The 27,453-nt window shown below is 37.5% G+C and overlaps 1 protein-coding gene across 1 annotated transcript in view; it reads left to right on the forward strand.

The window, feature by feature from the left end:
- Positions 1-26,136, forward strand: part of NEK10 (NIMA related kinase 10) — a 305,942-nt gene extending 279,806 nt beyond the window's left edge. The window contains exons 34-37 of the mRNA XM_032649886.1: positions 19,120-19,228; positions 20,898-20,950; positions 21,031-21,086; positions 25,261-26,136. Coding sequence (XP_032505777.1) covers positions 19,120-19,228; positions 20,898-20,950; positions 21,031-21,086; positions 25,261-25,309 — 267 coding nt within the window. The 3' untranslated portion in view covers positions 25,310-26,136. The remainder of the gene's footprint in view (positions 1-19,119; positions 19,229-20,897; positions 20,951-21,030; positions 21,087-25,260) is intronic.
- Positions 26,137-27,453: the final 1,317 nt, after the last annotated feature.

Genomic DNA, 27,453 nt, shown 5'->3' on the forward strand with positions numbered 1-27,453 from the left:
AAATTGATGAGGGGGAAGTTTCTCATTAAAGAAGTACTTCAGCTAATAAGTACTGAAGGAATAAAAAATATTGTCATTTTGCAGCCCCTGAATGAAATAATGGATCTGACATGATCACTACTGGCTGCTGACATCACACAAAGAGGAACAAGCGGACAGTACATGCCTCCTGATGGATGTGCACAGCACATCTGTGAAATGTACATGCTAAACACTTGAATCTGCATCTGATCAGCCTCTAAGATTTAAGCATAAGAAAATAGTGAGTGTAAATATTTCTGTTAACAAAGTGACCTATAAAGTCTAATAAAAACTAATAGAAAGGAGCTGTAGGTTAGAAAAAATGAAAAATAAGGCAATATTTTATGTCTTAACATGTTACGTAATTCAGTCAAAGTGGACAAGAACAATCTAAAGAAAAAAAAGATCAGAGGACTGATGAGTGAAGTGTGATAAAACATGTTGAAACATTTCTTATTTCTGACACCTAATTTCATTTATTTTGGCTTAATTTCCTTCAGAGTTCTATCTCAGTTGATTAGGTTCCAAATCATTTATGTAGTTGTTCTACAGCAAAAATAGCCTTATTTTATGATATGGAAAAGAAGATACAATTTGGGGAATTTAATGAGGATTAAATTTGTAGTTTCTCCTACAAATTTTATTTTCTCTATTTAGTTTTTGCCTTAAAAGTACTATATACTCAATTGACAAAGTGATAAAATTGTTCAATATTTGCTCAAAATTAGTGGTTTTTTGGGGAGAGAGGTAGTATATAGTGATATAATATTTTCTCTGTAATATTTACTTGACTTGTTTAGTTCAAAAGTGCATACAATTATTTGCTCCTTAGAACTGTAGATGTTTATTCAGAGCAGAAGAGCCCTTTTTTAAAAATTTATTTTTTATTGAAGTATAGTTGATTTACAATGTTTTGTTAGTTTCTGGTGTCCGGCAAAGTGATTCATTTATACATATATATGTATAAAGAATATATTTTTTTTTCTCATATTCTTTTCCATTATGGTTTATGATAGGATACTGAATACAGTCCTCTGTCCTCTAGAGTAGGATCTTGTTGTTCCTCCATTCTATACATAATAGTTTGCATCTGCTAATTCCAGACTCCCAATCCATCCCTCCCCTCCCCCCTCCTCCTTGGCAACCACAAATCTGTTCTCTGTGTGTGTGAATCTGTTTATGTCATATTTTTGATTCCACATATAAGTGATATCATATGGATTTGTCTTTCTGACTTAGTTCACTTAAATGAAAATCTCTAGGTCCATCCATGTTGCTTCAAATGGCATTATTTCATTCTTATTTTATAGCTGAATAGTATTCCATTGTATATATACACCATGTGTTCTTTATCCATTCATCTGTTGATGGACACTTAGGTTGCTTCCATGTCTTGGCTATTGTAAATAGTGCTGCTATGAATATTGGGGTACATGTATCTTTTCAAATTATAGTTTTCTCTGGATGTATGCCCAGGGGAGGGGTTGCTGGATCATATGGCAACTCTATTTTTAGTTTTTTGAGGAACCTCCATACTGTTTTCCATAGTGGCTGCACCAATTTACATTCCCACCAACAGTATAGGAGGGCTCCCCTTTCTCCACACCCTCTCCAGCATTTATTGTTTGTAGATTTTTTGATGATGGCCATTCTGACCCATGTGAGGTGGTACCTCATTGTAGTTTTGATTTGCATTTCTCTAATAAGTCGTGGTGTTGAGCATCTTTTCATATGCCTCATGGCCATCTGTATGTCTTCTTTGGAGAAATGTCAATTTAGGTCTTCTGAAATTTTTTGATTGGGTTTTTTTGTTACTGAGTTGTATGAGCTATTTGTATATTTTGGAAATTAATCCCTTGTCGGTAGCATTGTTTGCAAATATTTTCTCCCAGTCCATAGGTTGTCAGTCCATATGTTGTTTATGGTTCCCTTTACTGTGCAAAAGATTATATGTTTAATTAGGCCCTATTTGTTTATTTTTACTTTTATTTCTATCGTCTTAAGAGACTGACCTAGGAAAACGTTGGTATGATTTATGTCAGAGAATGTTTTGCCTATGTTCTCTTCTAGGAGTTTTATGGTGTCATGTCTTATATTTAAGTCTTTAAACCATTTTGAGTTTGTTTTTGTATATGGTGTGAGGGTGTGTTCTAACTTCATTGATTTACATGTGGCTGTCCAGGTTTCCCAACACCACTTGCCTAAGACTGTCTTTTTCCCATTTTATATTCTTACCTCCTTTGTTGAAGATTAATTGACTGTAGGTATGTGGGTTTATTTCTGGGCTCTATATTCTGTTCCATTGATCTATATGTCTGTTTTTGTGCCAGTATTGTGCTGTTTTGATTGCTGTAGGCTTGTAGTATTGTCTGAAGTCTGGGAGGGTTATGTCTCCTACTTTGTTCTTTTTCCTCGGGATTGCTTTGGCAATTCTGGGTCTTTTATGATTCCATATAAATTTTAGGATTATTTGTTCTAGTTCTGTGAAAAATGTCATGGGTAATTCGATAGGGATTGCATTAAATCTGTAGATTGTTTTGGGTATGGCCATTTTAACGATATTAATTCTTCCAATCCAAGAGCATGGGATATTTTTCCATTTCTTTGAATCACTTTCAGTTTCCTTTATTAATGTTTTATAGTTCTCAGTGTACAAGTCTTTCACCTCCTTGGTCAGGTTTATTCCTAGTTTTGTTTTTTGTTGAGATTTTGAAAGGGATTTTTTTTTTACTTTCCCTTTCTGATATTTCATTGTTAGTGTAAAGAAATGCAACAGATTTCTGTATGTTAATCTTGTATCCTGCTACCTTGCTGAATTCATTTACCAGTTCTAGTAGTTTTTGTGTGGAGTCTTTAGGGTTTTATATAAACAGCATCATATCATCTGAATATAATGACAATTTTACCTCTCCCCTTCCAATCTGGATACCTTTTATTTCTTTTTCTTGTCTGACTGCTGTGACTCGAACTTCCAATACTGTGTTGAAGAGAAATGATGAGAGAGAGCATCCTTGTCTTGTTCCAGATTTTAACAGGAAGGCTTTCAGCTTTTCATCAGAGTATTATATTCGCTGTGGATTTGTCATAAATAGCTATTATGATGTTGAGATATGGTCACTCTATACCCACTTTGGTGAGAGTTTTCAACATCATTCAACATCATGAATGAATGTTGAGTTTTATCAAATGCTTTCTCTGCATCTATTGAGATGACCATGTGGTTTTTGTTTTTTCTTTTGTTGATCACACTGATTGATTTGCATGTGTTGAGCCATCCTTATGACCCTGGGATGAAACCCACTTAGTCATGGTGTATGAACTTTTTTATGTGTTGTTGGATTCAGTTTGCCAATATTTTGTTAAGAATTTTTGCATCTATATTCTTCAAAGATATTGGCCTGTAATTTTCTTTTTCAGTAGTTTCTTTATCTGGTTTTGGTATCAGGGTGATGGTGGCTTCAAAGAATGACTTTGGGAGTGTTCCCTCCTCTTCAGTCTTTTGGAAGAGTTTGAAAAGGATCAGTATAACTTCTTTGTATGTTCAGTAGAATTCCTCAGTGAAGCCTGAACTTTTGTTTGCAGGGAGTTGGTGTGTTTTTTACATTTTCTATTTCACCTCTAGTGATTGGTCTCATTATCTATTTCTTTTTCATTCAGTTTTGGTGGGCTGTATGTTTCTAGAAACTTGTCCATTTCTTCTAGGTTGTCCAATTTGTTGGCATATAGTTGTTCATAGTATTCTCTTATGTTTTTTTCTATTTCTGTAGTATCGGTTGTTATTTCTCACTTTCATTTCTTACTTTATTTTGGTCCTCTCTCTTTTCTTCTTGGTGGGACTGGCCAGAGGTTTGTTGATTTTGTTTACCCTTTCAAATAATCAGCTGTTTTACTGATTTTTTTCTACTTTTTTTAAGTCTCTATTTATTCCCTCTCTGATCATTATTTCGTTCCTTCTGCTAGCTTTAGGTTTTGTTTGTTCTTCTTTTTCTAATTCTTTTAGGTAGTAGGTTAGGTTGTTTATTTGAGATTTTTCTTGTTTTTTGAGGAAGGCCTATATGGCAATGAACTTCCCTCTAAGGACTGCTTTTACTGTATCCCATAGATTTTGTATGGTTGTGTTTTCATTGTCATTTGTCTCAAGGTATTTTTAAATTTCCTCTTTGATTTGATCATTGACCCTTTGGTTTTTTAGTAGCATCTTGTTTATTCTACATGTAATCATTTTTTCTCATTTCTCTTTTTGTGCTTGATTTCTAGTTCCATGCCATTGTGGTCAGAAAACATGCTTGAAATAATTTCTGTCCTCTTAAATTTGTTGAGTCTTGTTTTGTGACCTAGTATGTGGTCAATCCTAGAGAATGTTTCTTTATCTTTCTTTTTGGCCTTTGCTTTAAAGTCTATTTTGTCTGATATGAGTATTGCTACCCCCACTTTCTTGTCATTTCCATTTGCATGAAATATCTTTTACCATCCCCTCATTTTCAATCTATGTGTGTCCTTTGCCCTAAAGTGGGTCTCTTGTAGGCAGCATATTATAGGCTCTTGTGTTTTTTTAATCAAATCTGCCACTCTATGACTTTTGATTGCAGCATTTAGACAATTGACATTTAAGGTAATTATTGATAGATATGCATTTATTGCCATTTTACACCTTGTTTTCCAGGTGATTTTGTATTTCTTCTTTGTTCCTTTTCTTTCTTTTTTTTTGTAGTTTGATGGTTTTCTTTTGTAGTTGCTTGAGTTCCTTTCTTACTGGTTTTTGGTGAATCTATGGTGTTTTTCATTTGTGGTCACCCTGTTTTTCAAGTATGCTAACCCATTCCTATATCTACTTGCTTTAGACTGGTAAAGACTCAAACACATTCTTTTAAAAAATGTACATTTTTTCTTATTCTCCCCCTCCACATTTTATGATTTTGATATCCTCTTTTACACCTTCATGTTTATCCTTTTGCTGTTCATTGTAGTTATCATCGCTTTCACACACACAAAAAATTTTTAACATCTTTATTGGAGTATAATTGCTTTACAATGGTGTGTTAGTTTCTGCTTTATAACAAAGTGAATCAGTTATACATATACATATGTCCCCATATCTCTTCCCTCTTGCGTCTCACTCCCTCCCACCCTCCCTCTCCCACCCCTCTAGGTGGTCACAAAGCACCGAGCTGATCTCCCTGTGTTATGTGGCTGCTTTCCACTAGCTATCTATTTTACATTTGGTAGTATATATATGTCCATGCCCCTCTCTCACTTTTTCCCAGCTTACCCTTCCCCCTCCCCATATCCTCAAGTCCATTCTCTAGTAGGTCTGCATCTTTATTCCCATCTTGTCCCTAGGTTCTTCATGACCTTTTTTTTTTTAGATATGTGTTAACAAAAAGAGTCTTGTACCAAAATGTTCATTGCAGCTCTATTTACAATAGCCAGGACATGGAAGCAACCTAAGTGTCCATCGACAGATGAATGGATAAAGAAGATGTGGCACATATATACAATGGAATATTACTCAGCCATAAAAAGAAATGAAATTGAGTTATTTGTAGTGAGGTGGATGGACCTAGAATCTGTCATACAGAGTGAAGTAAGTCAGAAAGAGAAGAACAAATACCATATGCTAACACAAAAATTTTTTGATGTTTTAAAAAATCTGTGTACTGGCTTATTTAAATGATTTACTTTCCAATTTTGATTTTTCTCTTTCCTATTGATTCTGGCTTCTTTTGTATTTAGAGAAGAATTTTCAATATTTCTTTTAGGATAGGTTTAGTATCACTGTATTCTCTAAGTTTTTGCTTGTCTGAGAAATTCTTTATCCCTCCTTTTATTCTAAATGATAATCTTACTGGGTAGAGTATACTAGGTTGCAGGTATTTCCTTTTCAAGACTTTGAATATATCTTGCCACTCCTAGCCTGCAACATCTGTAGAGAAATCAACTGATAGCCTTATGGGGGTTCCCCTGTAATGAATTCTTTGTTTTTCTCTTGGTGCCTTTAAAATCCTCTATTTAACTTTTGCCATTTTAGTTATAATATGTCTTGGTGTAGGTCTGTTTGGGTTCATCTTGTATGGGATCCTCTGCACTTCCTATACCTGGATGTCCATTTCCTTCTTTAGGTTTGGGAAGTTTTCAGCCATGATTCTTCAAATATATTTTCTAACCCCTTTTTTCTTTCCTTTCCTTGTGGGATCCCTATTATGTGTAGATTGGCATGCTTCATATTATCCCATAGGTCTTGTATGTTGCTTTCATTTTGTTTTCATTTGTCTTTCTTTCTGCTTTCAGATTTGGTGATTTCCATTATTCTATCTTCCAGATCACTTATTTGTTCTTCTGCGTTATTCAATTTTCCATTTATTGCCTTTAGCTCAGTTTTCATCTCAGCAAATGAGTTTTATAATTTTTCTTGGTTCCTCTTTATAGTTTCTGGTTCCTTTTTATAGTAATCTGCATTTCTATTGATAGACTTTCTTAATCCCTTCAGTATTTTTATTACCTCCATTTTGAACTCAGAGTCTATTAGACTGAAGAAATCTGTTTCATTGTTTGTACATTCAGGTGAATTCTCTTGATCTTTTAATTGGGAGTGATTTCTCTGTTTCTTCATTTTACTTGTATTTCTCTGACTCTATGAGTTTAGGAGAAAGAGTTATCTACTGTGGTCTTGGAGTGCTGTTTTTATGTGGGAGAGTTCCTGTGTAGCTTGCGTCGGTTTAATATTTTTGGTGCAAGTGCTGCTTTTAGTATGGATGCCTGCTGGGTCTTTCCCCAGTGTGTACTGGCTGTTATCCCTTTGATAGTGGGTGTGACTGGTGTTTTGATGACCAGAGTCTGCACTAGATATGAGTGGGCCCTCCTCTTTGCTCTGTGGTTGTCACAATCCTGTCAGGGACAGGGTCTACTTTCTAGTGTTTGGAGTAGAAGCCCCCATATCCATTTCTGACTGCAGCATGAGGTAGGCAAGATTGAAGCCCTCACACTAGGAGAGGAGCCACTGAGCATTCTTCAGCAGGAGCTGTCCACCCAGGAGTGTGCTCGGTGTTGCCTGTCACCTGTTGTGTGAGCTCACAAAGTATACTGTTGCTGGCACTGCCCTCTGCCCTGCCTTAACTGTGGGAATGCAATTGGCCCCAGTGTCCCTCAGGCACTGTGTTCACAAAGTCACCAGTGCAGATCCATAGGCACCAATCCACTGAAGTCAGGTACAAAGACCACAGTAGTCATGCACTTGTACCCACTGTAGGAGATATGGAAGCAGCCCAGACTCTGGCCCTACCTCCTTGTGCACGCACCTGCAAAGCTGACAGCTGCTAATGCTGGACTTACTCCAGCCACGGGAGCACCCGTTGTCCACTTGGATGTCCTGCAGGCACTGAGTTTACAAAGCTGGTGGCAGTGGCATAAATCTGCAGATGGCACAGCCACAGGGAGAGGGCTCAGATTTCAGCCCTGCTTCCTAAGTTGCACAACTCCTGGGGGTGAACTCTGATTTCAGCCTCACCTCTGAATGTGGGCAGCCTGTTGGTGCTTGTGTGCTCCCAGAAGTCATAGAGGTGGCACTGAACCAGCTGTGATCATGCTGAGAAAGAGGCTGCTATGATGGTCCCTGTCCCTCACTTCCTGCACCTGTTAACAACACTTCACTTCTATGGCAGACCTGGTCTCCTTCCTCCACATACCCCTGGTTGTGGCCCAAAGCATGGTCCTGCCCCTTTAGGCTGTCCCTGCACAGCCAGCCCCAGTCCTTTCCCTGTGTCTGTGTTCTGAATCCCGAGATTCAGCACCCAGCCCCTGCCCACAGCAGCAGATGCACGTCTCAGGCTGGGGAGTGCAGGGAGGAGGTGCAGACCCTCTGTGCTGATCTCTTGCTGTTCTGCCTGTTTCAAGCCAGCTGCTACTCTCTCTTCTGAGCTTCTGAAGCTCCCTTTCTGTCCTGAGTGATCTCCCCACTGGTGAAGGGGTTTCCCAGGGTGAGGGAACCTTTCCTCTTTCACAGCTCCCTCCCAGGGGTGCCAGTCCTGTCTCACTTCCTTTATTTTTTTCTTTTGTCCTACTTGGTTATGTGGTGATCTCTCTTGCAATTTTGGCTGTCTGAGACCTTCTGTCAGCATTCAGTAGGTATTCTGTGAGAGTTGTTCTACATATAGATGTATTTTTGACGTATTTGTGGGAGGAGGTGAGATCCACTTCCTATTCCACCATCTCGATTGGAGTCCCCAGAAGAGCCCTTTTATGTCAGTTCAGAAGGAATTTTCTTACACATTCTTCCAAACAGAACATACATTCCAAAGATGGGAGGTACACCTCTTAGCTCATGAACCAAGAGAGGACCCCACAGTGCCGGTCTGGGACTGCTGAGCCACCTCACAGTTTCAGCCAGCCTGAGAGGCCACTGCTTTGAAAGATTCTGTTGTATCACGCATATTTCCACCTACTGGATGAACATTTACTTTGTCATCTGGTATGTCCAGAATTGAACTCAGCACCCGCTTCCTTCCTTTGTCCACATCGAATATCATTGGAAGCATCCATTATCATTCTGCTCAGTCTTTAAACCTTGTGGTCACTTTCAACTGCTCCACTTTATCTCTTGCATCTCCTAAGTCATTAACACCTGGGGAATATTCATAGTGTAGGTGGTTTTGGTTGGCCTTTGATGTTATAGCCCTGGGTTCTAGCCCTGGTTCTACCACTTACTAGCTATGCTCCTTGAGCAAATTACTTTACTTCTCAGATTCCTCATCTGTAAAATGGGGGTAATGCCTACCTTACAAAGTAGTTGTAAGAACAAAATAGAATATCAAATGTATCTAGAATGTAGTAAGTACTCAATCAATGGCATAGGTGCTATCATTGTTATTAAGTGGGAATATTTGGTCTTCCATAGCTATTCCTTCCTTTTGGTTTCCACCTAGTCCAAGCTCTTAGCACCCCTCTCTTGCACTAGTGTCACACTTCTTGCTGATCTACTTGTTCTCCAATTCATTTTGCCAGACTTTTTCCAGTGTTCCTAAACACTTATGTCCAGTTTCCTGCCTCACCATCTAACTCCAAGTCCCACTGCCTAGGCCTCCGTTATTTGCAGGAGCCTCCTCATGATCTGCCTGTGTTCACCCTGAAGTCCCAGCCCCACCCAAATTGTTACATATATTGCTTCCAGGGTGATCTCTTCAAAACAGAAATCTGATCATGTCACACACACACACACACACACACACACACACACCACAGAACATTGTCCAGGGGCTCTTAGTATAAAATGCCAAAATCCCCACCAATGGTGTTCACAGTCCTGTTTGGTCCAAGCCCTGCCTCTCTCTCCACCCTCACCTCATACCACTCTGGCCCTTTGCTGTCTCCACACTGACTACAGTGCCCATCTACCATGCTGCTTCCTCCCAAGTCTGCACATGCTCTTTCCTCTGCCTATAATGTTCTTCCCACTCCATCCTTTACTCACTCTGACCCTTTATTTTGGCTCTCAACATAAGCATCATTTTCTCAGGAAAGCCTTCCCTAAGTTAAATCTGTCTGTTACCTCTTAGAACCACAGGCCTTGCCTTCAATGCTTTCAGCATATTTACAATTTTGCAAATATACAAGTGGATATTTCACAGACATAATTCTCCCTAATTAGACAGTAAGCTCCAAGAATACAATATTTAGCTACCATTGATTGTTTTCATTGTTTGGATCTGTGCATGGCACACAGTAGTTGATTTTTAAAATACTCCCAGGGAGCTGCAGTTCAAGATGGTGGAGTAGAAGAATGTGCTCTCACTCCCTCTTGAGAGAGCACTGAAATCACAGCTAAGTACTGAACAGTCATTGACAGGAAGACACTGGAACTCACCAAAAAAGATATGCCTCATCCAAAGACAGAGGAGAAGCCACAGTGAGATGGTAGGAGGGGCACAATCATAATAAAATCAAATCCCATAACTGCTGGGTGGGTGACTCACAAACTGGAGAACACTTATACCACAGAAATCCACCCACTGGAGTAAAGGTTCTGAGGCCCATGTCAGGCTTCCCAACCTGGGAGCTCTGCAATGGGAGGAAGAATTCCTAGAGAATCAGAATTTGAAGCCTAGTGGGATTTGATTGCAGGACTTCAACAGGACTGGGGGAAACAGAGACTCCACTCTTGGAGGGCACAAACAAAGTAGTGTGCACATTGAGACCCAGGGGAAGGGGCAGTGACCCCATAGGAGACTGAACAGACCTACCTGCTAGTGTTGGAGGGTCTCCTGCAGAGGCAGGAGGTGGCTGTGTCTCACTGTGAAGACAAGGACAATGGTGGCAGAAGTTCTGGGAAGTACTCCTTGGCATGAACCCTCCCAGAGTCTGCCATTAGCCCCACCAAAGAGCCCAGGTAGGCTCCAGTGTTGGGTCACCTCAGGCCAAACAACTAACAGGGAGGGAACCCAGCCCCACCCATCAGCAGAGAAGCATCCCCTTCTCAGTAAAGTTTTACTGAACTCTGCCCACCAGAGCAACAGCCAGCTCTACCCACCACCAGTCCCTCCCTCAGGAAACTTGCTGAAGCCTCAAAGATAGCCTCATCCACCAGAGGCAGAGAGCAGAAGCAAGAAGAACTACAATCCTACAGCCTGTAGAACAAAAACCACATTCACAGAAAGAGAGACAAGATGAAAAGGCAGAAGGCTATGTACCAGATGCAGGAACAAGGTAAAACCCCAGAAAAACAACTAAATGAAGTAGAGATAGGCAACCTTCCAGAAAAAGAATTCAGAGTAATGATAGTGAAGATGATCCAGGACCTCGGGAAAAGGATGGAGGCAAAGATCGAGAAGATGCAAGAAATGTTTGACAATGACCAAGAAGAATTAAAGAACAAACAGAGATGAACAATACAATAACTGAAATGAAAACTACACTAGAAGGAATCAATAGCAGAATAACTGAGGCAGAAGAATGGATAAGTGACCTGGAAGACAGAATGTTGGAATTCACTGCTGCAGAACAGAATAAACAAAAAAAGAATGAAAAGAAATGAAGACAGCCTAAGGGACCTCTGGGACAACTTTAAATGCACACAACACAACATTTGCATTATATGGGTTCCAGAAGGAGAAGAGAGAGAGAAAGGACCCGAGGAAATCTTTGAAGAGATTATAGTCAAAAACTTCCCTAACATGGGTAAAGAAATAGCCACCCAAGTCCAGGGAGTGAAGAGAGTCCCATACAGGATAAACCAAGGGAGAAACACACTGAGACACATAGTAATCAAATTGGAAAAAATTTAAGACACAGAAAAATTATTGAAAGCAGCAAGGGAAAAATGACAAATAACATAAAAGGGAACTCCCATAAGGTTAACAGCTGATTTCTCAGCAGAAACTCTACAAGCCAGAAGGGAGTGGCATGACATTTTAAAGTGATGAAAAGGAAGAACATACAACTAAGATTACTCTACCTGGCAAGGATCTCATTCAGATTCAATGGAGAAAACAAAAGCTTTACAGACAAGCAAAAGCTAAGAGAATTCAGCACCACCAAACCAGCTCTACAACAAATGCTAAAGGAAATTCTCTAAGTGGGAAACACAGAGAAGAAAAGGACCTACAAAAACAAACCCAAACCAATGAACAAAATGGTAATAGGGGGCTTCTCTGGTGGTGCAGTTGTTGAGAGTCCACCTGCTGATGCAGGGGACACAGGTTCATGCCCTGGTCCAGGAAGATCCCACATGCTGCGGAGTGGCTGGGCCTGTGAGCCATGGCCACTGAGCCTGCGCATCTGGAGCCTGTGCTCCACAATGGGAGAGGCCACAACAGTGAGAGGCCCGCATACTGCAAAACAAACAAAAAATGATAATAGGAACATACATATAGATAATTACCTTAAATGTGAACAGATTACAGGCTCCAACGAAAAGACACAGGCTCGCTGAATGGGTACGAAAACAAGACCCATATATATGCTGTCTACAGGAGACCCACTTCAGACATAGGGATACATACAGACTGAAAGTGAGGGGGTGGAAAAAGATATTTCATGCAAATGGAAATCAAAAGAAAGCTGGAGTAGCAATACTCATATCAGATAAAATAGACTTTAAAATAATGAATGTTACAAGAGACAAGGAAGGACACTACATAATGATCAAGGGATCAATCCAAGAAGATATACCAATTATAAATATATATATGCACCCAACAGCGGAGCACCTCAATACATAAGGCAACTGCTAACAGCTATAAAAGAGGAAATCGATAGTAACACAATAATAGTGGTGGACTTTAACACCTCACTTACACCAATGCACAGATCATCCAAACAGAAAATTAATAAGGAAACACAAGCTTTCCTGGTGATGCCGTGGTTGAGAGACCACCTGCCGATGCAGGGGATGCAGGTTCGTGCCCTGGTCCGGGAAGATCCCACATGCCATGGAGTGGCTGGGCCTGTGAGCCATGGCCGCTGAGCCTGTGCATCCAGAGCCTGTGCTCCGCAATGGGAGAAGCCACAACAGTGAGAGGCCCGTGTACCACAAAAAAATAAAAATAAGGAAACACAAGCTTTAAATTACACAATAGACCAGATAGATTTAATTGATATTTATAGGACATTCCATTAAAAAACAGATTACACTTTTTCCTCAAGTGCACGTGGACCATTCTCCAGGATAGATCACACCTTGGGTCACAAATCAAGCCTCAGTAAACTTAAGAAAATTAAAATCATGTCAAGCATCTTTTCTGACGACAGCACTATGAGATTAGAAATCAACTACAGGGAGAAAAACGTAAAAAATACAAACACATGGAGGCTAAACAATATGTTACTAAATAACCAAGAGATTACTGAAGATATCAAAGAGGAAATCAAAACATACCTAGAGAAAAATGGCAAAGAAAACACAATGATCCAAAACCAATGGGATGCAGCAAAAGCAGTTCTAAGAGGGAAGTTTATAGCAATACAAGCCTACCTCAAGAAACAACAAATAACTCAAATAAACAACCTAACTTTACACCTAAAGGAACTAGAGAAAGAACAAACAAAACCCAAACTTAGTAGAAGGAAAGAGATCATAAAGAACAGAGCAGGAATAAATGAAATAGAAATCAACAAAACTAAAAGCTGGTTCTTTGAGAAGATAAAATTGATAAACCATTAGCCAGACTCATCAAGAAAAAGAGGGAGAGGCCTCAAATCAATAAAATTAGAAATGAAAAAGAAGTTACAACAGACACTGCAGAATTACAAAGCATCCTAAGAAACAACTACAAGCAATTCTATGCCAATAAAATGGACAACCTGGAAGAAATGGACAAATTCTTAGGTATAACCTTCCAAGACTGAGCCAGGAAGAAACAGAAAATATGAACAGACCAATCACAAGTAATGAAATTGAAACTGTGATTAAAAATCTTCCAACAAACAAAAGTCCAGGACCAGGCTTCACAGGTGAATTCTATCAAGCATTTAGAAAAGAACTAACACCCATCCTTCTCAAACTTTTCCAAAAATTGCAGACGAAGGAACACTCCCAAACTCATTTTATGAGGCCACCATCACCCTCATATCACAACCAGGCAAAGATACTACAAAAAAAGAAAATTACAGACCAATATCACTAATGAATATAGATGCAAAAATCCTCAACAATATTCTAGCAAACAGAATCCAACAACACATTAAAAGGATCATACACCTTGATCAAGTGGCTTTTATCCCAGGGTTGCAAGGATTCTTCAATATACACAAATCAATGTGATACACCATATTAACAAATTGAAGAAGAAAAACGATATGATCATCTCAATAGATACAGAAAAAGCCTTTGACAAAATTCAGCACCCATTTATGATAAAAACTCTTGGAAAGTGGGCATAGAGGGAACCTACCTCAACATAATAAAGTCCATGTATGACAAACCCACAGCAAACATCATTCTCAATGGTGAAAAACTGAAAGCATTTCCTCTAAGAGCAGGAACAAGACAAGGATGTCCACTCTCACCACTATTATTCAACATAGGTTTGGAAGTCCTAGCCATGGCAATCAGAGAAGAAAAGGAAATAAAAGGAATCCAAATTGGAAAAGAAGTAAAGCTGTCACTGTTTGCAGATGACATGATACTATACATGGAGAATCCTAAAGATGCCACCAGAAAACTGCTAGAGCTAATCAATGAATTTGGTAAAGTTGCAGGGTACAAAATTAATGTACAGAAATCTCTCGCATTCCTACACACTAATGATGAAAAATCTGAAAGAGAAATTAAGGAAACATTCCCATTTACCATTGCAAGAAAAAGAATAAAATACCTAGGAATAAACCTACCTAGGGAGACAAAAGACCTGTATGCAGAAAACTATAAGACACTGCTGAAAGAAATTTAAGATAATACCAACAGATGGAGAGATATACCACGTTCTTGGATTGGAAGAATCAACATTGCGAAAATGACTCTACCACCCAAGGCATATTACAGATTCAATGCAATCCCTGTCAAAATACCAATGGCCTTTTTCACAAAACTAGAACAAAAAAGTTCACAATTTGTGTGGAATCACAAAACACCCTGAATAGCCAAAACAATTTTCAGAAAGAAAAATGGAGCTGGAAGAATCAGGCTCCTTGACTTCAGGGTATACTACAAAGCTACAGTAAGCAAGACACTATGGTATTGGCACAAAAACAGAAATATAGATCAATGGAACAGGATAGACAGCCTAGAGATAAACCCTCGCACCTATGGTCACCTTGTCTTTGTTAAAGGAGGCAAGAATATACAGTGGAGAAAAGACAGCCTCTTCAATAAGTGGTGCTGGGAAAACTGGGAAGCTACATGTAAAAGAATGAAATTAGAACACTGCCTAACACCATACACAAAAATAAACTCAAAATGGATTAAAGACCTAAATGTAAGACCGGACACTATAAAACTCTTAGAGGAAAATATAGGAAGAACACGCTTTGACATAAGTCAGAGCAAGATCTCTTTTGATCCACCTTGTAGAGTAATGGAGATAAAAACAAAAATAAACAAATGGGACCTAATGAAACTTCAAAGCTTTTGCAAAGCAAAGGAAACTACAAACAAGATGAAAAGACAACCCTCAGAATGGGAGAAAATATTTGCAAATGAATCAACTGACAAAGGATTAATCTCCAAAATATATAAACAGCTCATGCAGCTCGATATTAAAGAAACAGACAACCCAATCCAAAAATGGGCAGAAGACCTAAATAGACATTTCTCCAAAGAAGATATACAGATGCCAAAAGGCACATAAAAAGCTGCTCAACATCACTAATTATTAGAGAAATGCAAATCAAAACTACAATGAGGTATCACCTCACACCAGTTAGAATGGGCATCATCAGAAAATCTACAAACAACAAATGCTGGAGAGGGTGTGGAGAAAAAGGATCCTCTTGCACTGTTGGTGGGAATGTAAATTGATACAGCCACTATGGAGAACAGTATGGAAGTTCCTTAAGAAACTAAAAATAGAAGTACCATATGACACAGCAATCCCACTACTGGGCATATACCCAGAGAAAACTATAATTCAAAAAGATACATACACCCCAATATTCATTGCAGCACTATTTACAATAGCCAAGACATGGAAGCAACCTAAATTCCCATCCACAGACGAATGGATAAAGAAGATGTGGTACATATATACAATGGAATATTCCTCAGCCATAAAAAGGAATGAAACTGAGTCATTTGTAGAGACGTGGATGGATCTAGAGACTGTCATACAGAGTGAAGTAAGTCAGAAAAAGAAAAACAAATATCGTATGTTCATGCATATATGTGGAACTTAGAAAAACGGTACAGATGAACTGGTTTACAGGGCAGAAATTGAGACACAGATGTAAAGAAGAAAAGTATGGACACCAAGGGGGAACGTGGTGGGGGGTGTTTTGTGATGAATTGGGACATTGGGATTGACCTATATACACTAATATGTATAAAATGGATAACTAAAAAGAACCTGCTGTTTTTTAAAAAAGAATACTCCCTGGGAACTTCCCTGGTGGTCCAGTGGTTAAGACTCTGTGCTTCCAATGCAGGGGCATGGGTTTGATCCCTGGTCAGGGAGCTAAGATCCCACATGCCGTGTAGTGTGGCTAAAAAATATTTAAATTTTTTAAAATTTTAAGTTAAAAAATGTTTTTGAATAAAAAATACCCCCTGAATTAATGAATAACACTTGTGTTCCTCTCTTCAACCTAAATCCCCAAGCCTCCATAACATGGACTAATGTCATAGCCCTTTATCACTTTGCCATTAATATGCAATACCCAGCCTTTGCCCTCAAGTTCCTCTCACCTGGAATGTTCACTTGACTTCCTTGCATCCCACCCAATTCCAGCCTTTGAGTTTCAGCTCTAGTGTTTCTTCTACAGAGCTTCTGAAAACCATGCTGATCTTCATGAAGCATCCTTTTTTGTGTAAGCTTAGATCTCACCGTCTCATTTCACACTTCATTATTTAATGCATTGCCCTCTTGTTTTATATACATTAGCCTATTTTTCCAGTCAATTTGCTAGTCTCATGGAGGCCAGATCATTTCTGTGTCCTCCATGGTGCCCAGCATGGTGCTAATAAGCTAGGCAGATCATCAGTGTATGTGGATTGAAAGGTTTACATTTCTGATTTACAAAACCTGCTCAGGTCACATAGTAAGGGGCAAAAAAGATTTGCTGAAAGAATATAGTATACATCAAAAAACTGAACTGCAAAACAAAGTTCTGGAAATTTCCTAGGATAAAAATAAATGTATCTGGGTCTCAAACACAAGACTAAAGATTTTAGTCCTTGGCTTCTTCCATGGTCCCATCCCTCTGAGAATTCACAGTTCTTAGACTAGAAGATTGCTAGTGTGACACAGGCTCTGGAAACATCAAACACTCCTCTCTTCAAGGTTTGAATCAATGAAAAGAACTTGTCCTGTCATCTTAAAATGACTCTTTTGACCTCTCCGTGTAACAATTCACATATGGTACTGTGCATCTTCCAGTCTGTGAAATCTTTAGGATTCCAAGGTGTTCACTTAATAATTAAGTTGACTTAAATAAGCTTTCTAAGAAATAATTGGGATGAACATTTCAGGCAGCCAAATTACTCCTATGCTCAACCATATGAAAAAAAAATCCATCTGAAGTCACTTGGAAGGTAATACCAGGAAATCATTTTCAGCATTACAAGACATATTAAGAAGTTCAGTTGGAATAATCTACTACCTTAGATATTAGAACTACAGAATGCTTAAGGCTATCTGCATTGCCTCCTAATAGCACTGATGAGAAAGTTATTAAGTGAACAAAATCTTCCTGCATTACACTATTACAGTCTTACAATCTTGTCATTTTACAGATGGGTTATTAATTTTATCAGTTGTCACTAAAGTAAGGAAAATAAATTTTCAAGAATATAAAAGGATGATTCATATCTTTTTTCTAATGTGTAGCATTCGTTGGCAATATGAAGACTGGAAAACTCAAAAATGATTTTTATTTATAGTATCCAAAGCATATTGATGGAATGATTATCAATTGCTAATATAAAATGTTTATATTAATGTATAAAATGCATAATGTATACAGTGAAGTACATATACAACTCCATGAACTTTTACATATATATTCACCCATGTGACCACCACCCACATCGATATATAGAACACTTCCAGCCCAGAAGAAGGCTCCTGCCTGCCTTTTCCTGGTCAAACTCTACTACCTGTTACAATGTAATCATTGTCCTGATCTTTGTCACCATTGGTTAGCTTTTCTCGGTTGTGAAAATATGTGTAAATGAAGTTATACATTGTGTATCCTTTTGTGTCTGGCTTCTTTTGCTCAACACTCATCCATCTTGCTGTGTATATCCATAGTGTGTTCTTTTTCATGTTTGGCAAAATTCCATTGGATAAGCACACCACAATATATTTATCTATCCTGTGGGCATTTGGGGGTTTTCCAGTTTTTGATTATTACGAATAAATGTGCTACAAACATTCTTGTACATGTCTTTTGATGAACAGAAGTACTCATTTCTCTTGTGCGTGTATATCCAAGAGTGGGATTGTTGGCTTAAAGGGTGGGCATATTTGTGAACTGCCAAACAATTTGCTCAAATGATTGAACTATGATATATTTTAATTCATGAATAGAGTTTGTGAATCCAAGGTAGCTACTATCGAATAGTCTAAATTGTGCCTTTTGTTTATTAATATGTATCGACATTTTAAAAGTATATTGTTTTACACAGGCACAAAAACTTGGCCAGCTCAAGTGTTAGTTGGAATTAAAGGTGAAAGGATTTTGAAAGTTTCATTTAAAAAATTCATCATTATAGAACGGCATTAAACAATTGGAACTTTAATAAGTTCTGGCATTTAGTGAATTACTCTTTCCTTTACAGTGTTGGGAGTTAATGTTTGGAGATTAAAATTAATTAATAGTAATTTAGGGGCTTCCCTGGTGGCGCAGTGGTTGCGAGTCCGCCTGCCGATGCAGGGGACATGGGTTTGTGCCCTGGTCCGGGAAGATCCTACATGCCGCGGAGCGGCTGGGTCCATGAGCCATGGCTGCTGAGCCTGCACGTCCGGAGCCTGTGCTCCGCAACGGGAGAGGTCACAACAGTGAGAGGCCCGCGTACCGCCAAAAAAAAAAAAAAAAAGTAATTTAGAAAAATGTATAAAGAAATGTGTTTGCCTTGGTCAAACAAGAATGATTTGGGCTAAAAATTATGTTTTGTTGAATGATTGGAGTTCATTCCTCCCACACCTGACAAAAATAACATTTTGATATCTCAGGCCCATGCCATTATTTTTCTATCCAGTTTTATTTTGTTCTCATAAAGCTATATAGTATTTTTTTTATTTTCATGTGACCAGGAATTATCTACTTGCTTTCACTGTAATTTGCCTGTATCTAATTTATCTTTTTTTTTTAAAGGAAGAAGATTGGTCTTTATCTGTATACAAGGGATTGACAATAGAAGAGCACTAATTTTTCTGGGCAGAGACGCACACAGAGGTCTCATGTCATTTGATTCTGAATGCAAAATAAGATGCAGTTTTGCTTTTTCTGTTTCAGTTATCTCAGGGATCTCCAGAACCAATTGAGCCCAACTTTTTCACAGCAGATTACCATTTATTGCATCATTCATCAGGTCGAAACAGCCTATCCCCAAATAACCCAACAGGTAATGATCTTCAACACAGGAAATCTGGCTTTCACAAAGAAATAGATTGTTTGGATCAGCAGCTATCCTTAAAAGATTATCTTCAATTTAAAATGAAAATAGAGTTTATTTTGATTATCTGTGGTGACAGTTGGAAGGACATACAGTAGGAATTTAGAAATTCCCTGAGATTTATTTTACACACTTGTGACACCTTCCTTGATCATTTATTAATACCATAAGCAAACAGAATCTGTGTGGGTAAATTGTATTTCCTTTTACTTCTTCTTATCTGATGATGGGAAATCAAATGCCCAAAAACATCCAGGGGGATAAAAAGCAGAAATGAAGAGCTTGAATAAAACAGAAAATTTGACACTTACCTGAAGAATCCACATCAGACATATTTAATTTTTTTTTTGAAAAAATTTCTCATAGGGAGGCAATATAACATAGGGATTAAAGGTATGTATTCTGTAAACCAGGATGCCTAGATTCAAATCTCAGCTGAACCACTTAGTAGCTGATCTTGAGCAAATTATTTGACCTCACTGAACCCCAGTTTTCTTGCCTGTAAAATGGGAACAAAAATGGTAACCATCTTAGGATTATAGCAATGATCAGTGTAAATATATAAAAAGTACTTAGCCAGTAGTAGGGACTCAGCATAATGTAATTTTTCTTGTGATATTTTTGACCTCAGAAGAGATCTTTAAGCTACTCTGAGGTTACAGAATTCCTAAATAATTTCGGAATCCCTGTAAACTATAGTTATATCTCTCAGTGGGGCAGAAAGATGTGAAACTTCTACTGTTAAATGAAAACTTGCCATCTACTCAGACCAAAAAAAAAAAGCCTAATTCTGCTGTGCTTTTGAAGTTGCCTAATTTAGGCAAATCACTTCATGTACTAATTATCAAACTTTCCCTAAGTCTTGGACTCCTAGGATACAGCTAAACTGGGTAGACAGAACTTCATTTAAAATCATCCCTGAGAAATCTGTAAGATCGAGATAAATTGTTATCTAAAGTCATTTGCTTTTATTTATTTTTAATTGAACTATAGTTGATTTATAATATTATGTTATTTTCAGGTGTACAGAAAAGTGATCCAGATATATATATATATATATTCTTTTTCAGATCCTTTTCCTTTATAGGTTATTAAAAATATTAAATATAGTTCCCAGTGCTATACAGTAAATCATTATTGTTTATATATTTTATACATAGTAGAGTGCATCTGTTAATCCCATATGCCTAATTTATCCCTCCCCCTCCTCTGGCTATTTCTGCCTTCCTCTAAGAATTTGTTTTTTTTTCTAGCACATATCTACTCTTTTTGCCTTGTGGATTAGGAATAGTTTCTTAATCTTTTCTTTGCCTATCAGGAAGTTTGTGTTTAGAACCACTCCTCACCTATCCTTACACACACACACACACACACACACACACACACACACACCCCTAACTTAATTGGCCAATTTATACCATGAGCAATGCACATAAATCTTGTGTATTATTTTGTGATGGCCACCCCAAAAGCCAAGACAATTTGGAATGTGTTTGTGAGTACTCATCTTCATCACTAAGAAACTGACCTCTTTTCACTGCATGTGAGTCATAATTGCCAATAAAATCTAAGAAAACATGAACCAAATGTCAGACTTTTCATAATTTATCTATTTCAGGTCTACCCTCCAGCTTTGATTTGGAGCAGGGGCTAACATATGAACAGATGCAGGTGAGGTTTTTGCGGTGCCTCTGAATGATTTTATTTTGTTGCTTTTAATTCAATACTAACCTGATTTTTTTTAACTTTAGATTGTGATTGAAGAAGTCCTAGAGGAAAGTGGTTATTACAATTTTACTTCTAACAGGTGAGATCTAGAAATGTGAAAATTCAATTTAGACCATTGGATATTAGATCTAATTTCTCTATCCTTGATTCTAGAGGTTTTCCCCGACCTTCTATTTTAAACACTTTTGTAAAATATCTTGGCTTAGACTTGATACAACTGTGAGTAGAATGTATGTTGACCATCTTTTATATGGATGCAGCTGCTGTATTCTTGGTTGAAAAAGAAAGGGTGATCACTTAGTAATAATTTACTCCTACATAATGAAATGGAAAATTATTTCTACATATTTTTTTTTAATTAAGCATGTTTGTCCCGTATTGGAAGAGCCAAAACTCAAATGTCCATGACTAAAATCTAGCAATTATTTGTATAGAATGCAAGGGGGAACGTGCAACTAAACAAAGAATCACTTCTGGTGAATTTAAGATATGTTTGTGGGAAAGGGATTTGTTGTTATGTGTTCCCATTTGCTTACCCTAAATAAGAAATTGCAGTTTACTGGGGCTGTGTTATCTTCTAAAATAATCATTATTGGTGATCTAAAAATATACTCTATTTTATATCAATTTCATTCAGTTATGGATTCCTGCAATTTTACTGTTGGGCACAGTTTAGGCCACAAAGATTTGAGTACAATTAGTTTGAGAGGCAATCCCAAGAAACTCTGGTAAGGGATTGAAGAAATAATTCAATAAAGATTTCATTTTCAAGTAAGTTACTATTGTGGTGGTTGGAGCTTGATCCCATTGTGGAAATCTGAGCGCCAGTGGAGAACATGTACCTCAATTCTCCCACTTATGGACTGAGTGAGCTGGGATGGTATTTATCTCTAATTTCCATTAGTCATCGTTTGAGGCCTTTTTCCCCAGAGGACGTTAGTTCCCTGGCATTTCTGGCCTTCTGTAAGGGTGGACAAAGCAGATTCTGGAGACCAGAGATATCCTCAGGAAAAGAAACGCAGGTGCTGGCCGTAGGGAATCAGGCCAGCCTGCTTTGAAGTGCTTTGAAAGAGGGGATATGGGCGCTGATAGTGTCTGCTATACATGAGCTGTCTCTTGACTTTTCCAAGGAGCCCACTCATAACAGAAGCATCAAATTGACCATGAGTAACCACTTACACATCCTATATGGCCAAAGTTGCCTTAGGAGACATAGTCCAGTGGAGTTTGTTTTCCCTAAGTGGCCTTTTCTACCTGGAGGAATAACCTTCCTGTCTAGCTAATGAAGCTATCTGTTTGACCACTATTTAAATTATTCTAGAAGTCTTCCCCAAAGATATCTGTTAGCCATGGAAAGAGAAAGAGGTCTCAAGAACATTCTATTAAGGTCATTATATAGAAATTAGAATCTTTTTTGAGGTTAGGTTAGCCTTTTTTTTCCCTGTTTCAATGAGTTGTTCTTATGAATCACAGATAAGATTATTCAGCTGCTTGCTCTTTTGGCTTGATAATATATTTCCAAAATACTATCTATGTACATATAGTCCTGTTGTGGTTTGTAACTGCAGAGAAATGATGAGTAATTCTCATTTTCCAAAGGTATATTGTTAATAGAAATAACCATCTCCATAATAACTCTTCTCCCCCCATCCCTGGAGGGATTTTGAATTTTCATTTTTTCCTCTCGATCTGAGTACATCCAGCCTTCCATGGATAGTATGAATGTCTCTGTTCTTGACTCTCAGCAACTTATTATTTCAAGTGCCATTGGCTTGTAGTGGGGCAAAAGTCATGCTTATCATTTTTTTAATCACATTTTCTCAGAGACTCAGGATCATGGGCAATGGATGTCTTCAAATTTTTGCAGAAAATCAGCTAAATATAATGAAAAAACAGGGGTGTAAGGAACTTCGGGAAGCTCTTATAAGAGCTCTTATTTTTCCGTTTTTAGAAATAGTAATTCCAGTCTTATTTTGAAATTTATGGTTATCCTTTTCAATTCTACAATTATTAAGTTTTTAAAAAATCAAACATTACTTCTACTTTCAAAGACATATTCCTGTATTAAAAGAAACTGCAGATTTTCTTCTTATGGTAAATAGACAATAAGAGGCCTAATGACAAAGGTGAAAATTTATTTACAGTTATATTCAGAATTGTGAATATAATATGAAGATATGATTTAAACGATCAAGTTAAAGTAATATATGATGGAAATGACATCAAATTTTCTTAAAATGTTCCAAATAAAAATGAATCATCCATTTAAAAATCCATATAACCAGGGGCTTCTCTGGTGGCGCAGTGGTTGGGAGTCCTCCTGCCGATGCAGGGGACGCAGGTTCGTGCCCCGGTCTAGGAAGATCCCACATGCTGCAGAGCGGCTGGGCCCATGAGCCATGGCCACTGAGCCTGTGCGTCCGGAGCCTGTGCTCCACAATGGGAGAGGCCACAACAGTGAGAGGCCTGCGTACAGCAAAAAAAAAAAAAAAAATCCATATAACCATGATACTCCCTTTTCAGCTCCTAATAGCAGTGATAGCATATATAATTGGGGGAGACAGTTTTCACGGTTTACCAGTAAAAATAACCTTTGGTTGTGCTTAAAGCCATTACTTGTTTACCAATGTTCCCAATTAGTTTCCAAGAAGTAAGTCAGGCTCCACATAGAAGTACCTAATACTTCACAAACTGAAAGTGTACATAATTCCAAATATGAATCAGATCAGCTGTGACAGTCATGATTTTTCCATACTCAAAGGATAGAGGATGCTAAATATCACAGGACGTGTAGAGGTAATTAGAATCAGTACTTAGAATCAGTAGAGTGTAGTCTCCCAAATAGGTTTTGTAAATAGCCAATATTATCAAAGATGATAATAGATGTTATATGAAAAATAAAGTTCCATGACCAAATATATTTGGGAAACCCTGAATGTACATTTTTCCATTTTGCGAGAATGTTGACACACATGACTATATTGAAAACTTTGAGATATACTTTAGGAAAGAGTCTGTTGACCTTGTTTACCCAGTGATTTTTCATCTTTTATTTGGAACACAAGTTGAGAAAACCTTCCCTAGCAATGTGGTTTGAAATAAGAAACATTGTTTTAACTCCTCCACCAGTATCTAGTCAGATCTTCTATTGTTCTTATAATCATCATCATCATCTTAATTGTCATCATAGCCATCATTGCAAAATATTATTAAATGATCTTGATTAATAACCATGCAAAGGGAATTACATACATAAGTCCTGTATTCCTCAAGCTTACAGCTTAAGACTGTCAGTTCAAACCTATACACACATCTACAAAGCATCCAGACAGCAGCTAAAGCATTAAGCCAAGACATGGAACATTTCAGCTTAGATCATAGGGTTTATGTTTAGTTAGGGTTAGAGAGATGCTATTCTCAAATGGAGAGTCTCAGGATAAGGCCATTATCTAGCTATTAGCTGTCTTTGGGGAAGATACCTAAAACTGTTATAAGTAATGGTGAGACTGCTTGGGCAGTTGGTAGGAAGAATGTCTCAGGCACAACATACTGCATTAGTTAAAGAAAGTGATAACAAAAATAGAAACAGCAACAAGGAGCCCTAACCTAAATGAGGGATTTGGGAAGGGGAAGTAGAACTGAGTTGAGATTGCAAGGAAAATGAAACAAGGTCAAAACAAACTGGGCCAGCCCTAGGTGGGCTCTATTTGTGGTCATTTGCAGGGATGTATGATTACCTATATTTTGCACACATTAATATTTAGCTTCCTTACCAGAAGGATACAGCCTGGCGTGCCTTCATTTTATCACTGTTCTAATGAGAGTAAAACTGTTGAGTTTTGTGAGTGAATAGATGACCAGCATACCATTCTTATATACTTAGGGGCACATATTAATATTTTACTTTGTAACAATGAAATATGTGTTGAGAGAAAAAGAAATCTACATTGAATCAACTTGTATTGCTTTAAAATAGGCATTTAATGTACAGGTTACTTTGGATGGGTATTAATTTTTCCACTGTAGGATTATTAGTTCCTATTACGTTTATAATTTGAGAAAGAAAATGCTAGCACTGAACTTCAGCAAAAGTCAACTTTCTAAAAATCTCCCCATTCCATCATGTTTAGAATCACCTTTTTATTCATTGTGATTTATTTATTTATATACCTGAGCTACTGCTTTTGAAACTGAATATGTGAACTAAAATATTTGAGACTGTAGAGAACTCCTTCCACTTTTGAATCTTCTAGGTATCACTCCTATCCATGGGGGACCAAGAATCACCCAACCAAAAGATGAAAGTGCTGCATTTTGAATGGACTTGGTTTTCCCAGTGAAGATCAAGTTCTGGACTTCAACCACTACTGGCAAGATGCCCAAAGATTGGGTGCTGCTAAAAGAGTGTGGAAGAGAAAAGACCAACATGCCATGGTGCCTGCAGGACCTCTTTCTGGAGGTCCAGTGCTAAGAGGCTTCATCCTTAGGACACATGTATACAGGATGACAGCATACTTCTGGGAGAAAATGCTGCAAAATTCATCTGTGAGAAGAAAACCCACTCCTTACAGAACTTTCCTCCAAGTTAAAAAATAAAATACTTGTCATATTTTTCAAAGGAATCTACTTAGAATTGCTGAAACTATGTTTAAAGGCATCTATGTATAAAAGATAGTTTTAGATAAAGAAAATTATAGAACTCAGAACAGTAATATATTGGATGATTCACTGTATCCCTCAATGTTTTTAATCTTAAAAGAAATTCAGAATATGTGATCGAATTATTTTGTAGTTTTATTTGTTTGTTTTAATGAAAGGATTGGTTTTCTCTTAACCAGTTGGGTACTAGTGGTCTTGAACAGTATTTGTAACCTTGCACAGCCTCTAGGAATAACAGTCAAATTGTCATATTTAAGCTAAGAATGTATTGATGTATAGTTTGTGTATATGTATATATGCATAGGGGGAGGAGGGAGGTTTTGATTAGGCTAATGCTTTGCTGCTAATCAAACTCATAGTGTTTTTAGGGCACTTTGAAGAGTCATAGAGTCTATGAAAGAGATGCAATATTCCATATTCCAAGTCCCGCCTAACTGAAATTACCAACATTGCTTTTAAATTTTTTATTGCTTGAGAATTTGAAATGAAAATAAGTTATATAATAAAATATAAATGTCTTCTTTATTCATTGAAACGTCTCTAGAAAAGAGAACTCAGAGCACCAAAAGAGTGTCCCATTCCTGTGTGGGGATAATTTATGGTGAAAATTCTCTAGGTTCTTATTGGGCTAAAATCTCTTCAACTGGCTTCTTATAACTGGTATAATGTCGAGAAATTATTGCCAAATCAGACTGCACTTCTAACTACTTAAGAAGATTTTAAATCTATATAATTAGTAATCTGAAAGCTGAAATTATGCTTTTTATTCACTTCTCACTACGTTCTATCTTATTTACATTGATATATTTTTAGTATGATCAAATAAAATTTAGTACAGTGGTTGAAACACAATAATCTTTTCTATAGTATGGAAAATCTCTTAATGTGAATCCATACTATTTTTACAGTTAGTATGTTTAGTACTTAAACTATATCCTATTCTCTTTAACCCATTCCTTTGAAAATTACCAGTGAATCCTTGTCTTTAAGCCAAATTAATAATTACAAACACACTGTAATTTAAAGTAATAGATGAGAATACAGCAATGAAAATTTTGTTTTAGCTTTCAACCAAATTCATCCACATGTGAAATTTACATGTGAAGTCAAAAGGCTATGATATTGTTGATTTAAACCAGGAAAAATTCTATTTCTATTCCAGCTTAACTTGAACCTACATGATTATATTTTATCTCTTTTCATGTATGGAATGGACACGTCTTTATTGTACAGGAGGCACAGGCCTAGAGGGGCACAAATTTTCATTGTGATAGAAACCAGTATTTAGAAACAAACCAAGCTATAGGGTGAAAGTGTGAACTATAAAGTTCTTCTCAAATGGTGTAGAAAAGCATAATAGTCAGAGGTCACACCTTGGTAAGAAAAGAGAAATTGCTTATTTGAAGGTGTTTTTAAATGCATAAAATTTTTTTAACATCTTTATTGGCATATAATTGCTTTACAATGGTGTGTTAGTTTCTGCTTTATAACAAAGTGAATCAGTTATACATATACATATGTTCCCATATCTCTTCCCTCTTGCGTCTCCCTCCCTCCCACCCTTCCTTATCCCACCCCTCTAGGTGGTCACAAAGCACCGAGCTGATCTCCCTGTGCTATAATGCATAAAATTTTAAATGCATACCTTATTGACCAGAAAGGGAGCAAAATGTTTCCAACTAACTCTTCTAGACCATACAAATGGCAGGTATTATGCTAGAAGTTAGTAAGAATTAACAAAAATAAGCAAACGAATGTCTTTTTCAACAGCAGCATTAGGCCCATCA

This window comes from Phocoena sinus, chromosome 11, assembly GCF_008692025.1.
Source record: "Phocoena sinus isolate mPhoSin1 chromosome 11, mPhoSin1.pri, whole genome shotgun sequence".
Classification (NCBI taxonomy): Eukaryota; Metazoa; Chordata; class Mammalia; order Artiodactyla; family Phocoenidae; genus Phocoena; species Phocoena sinus.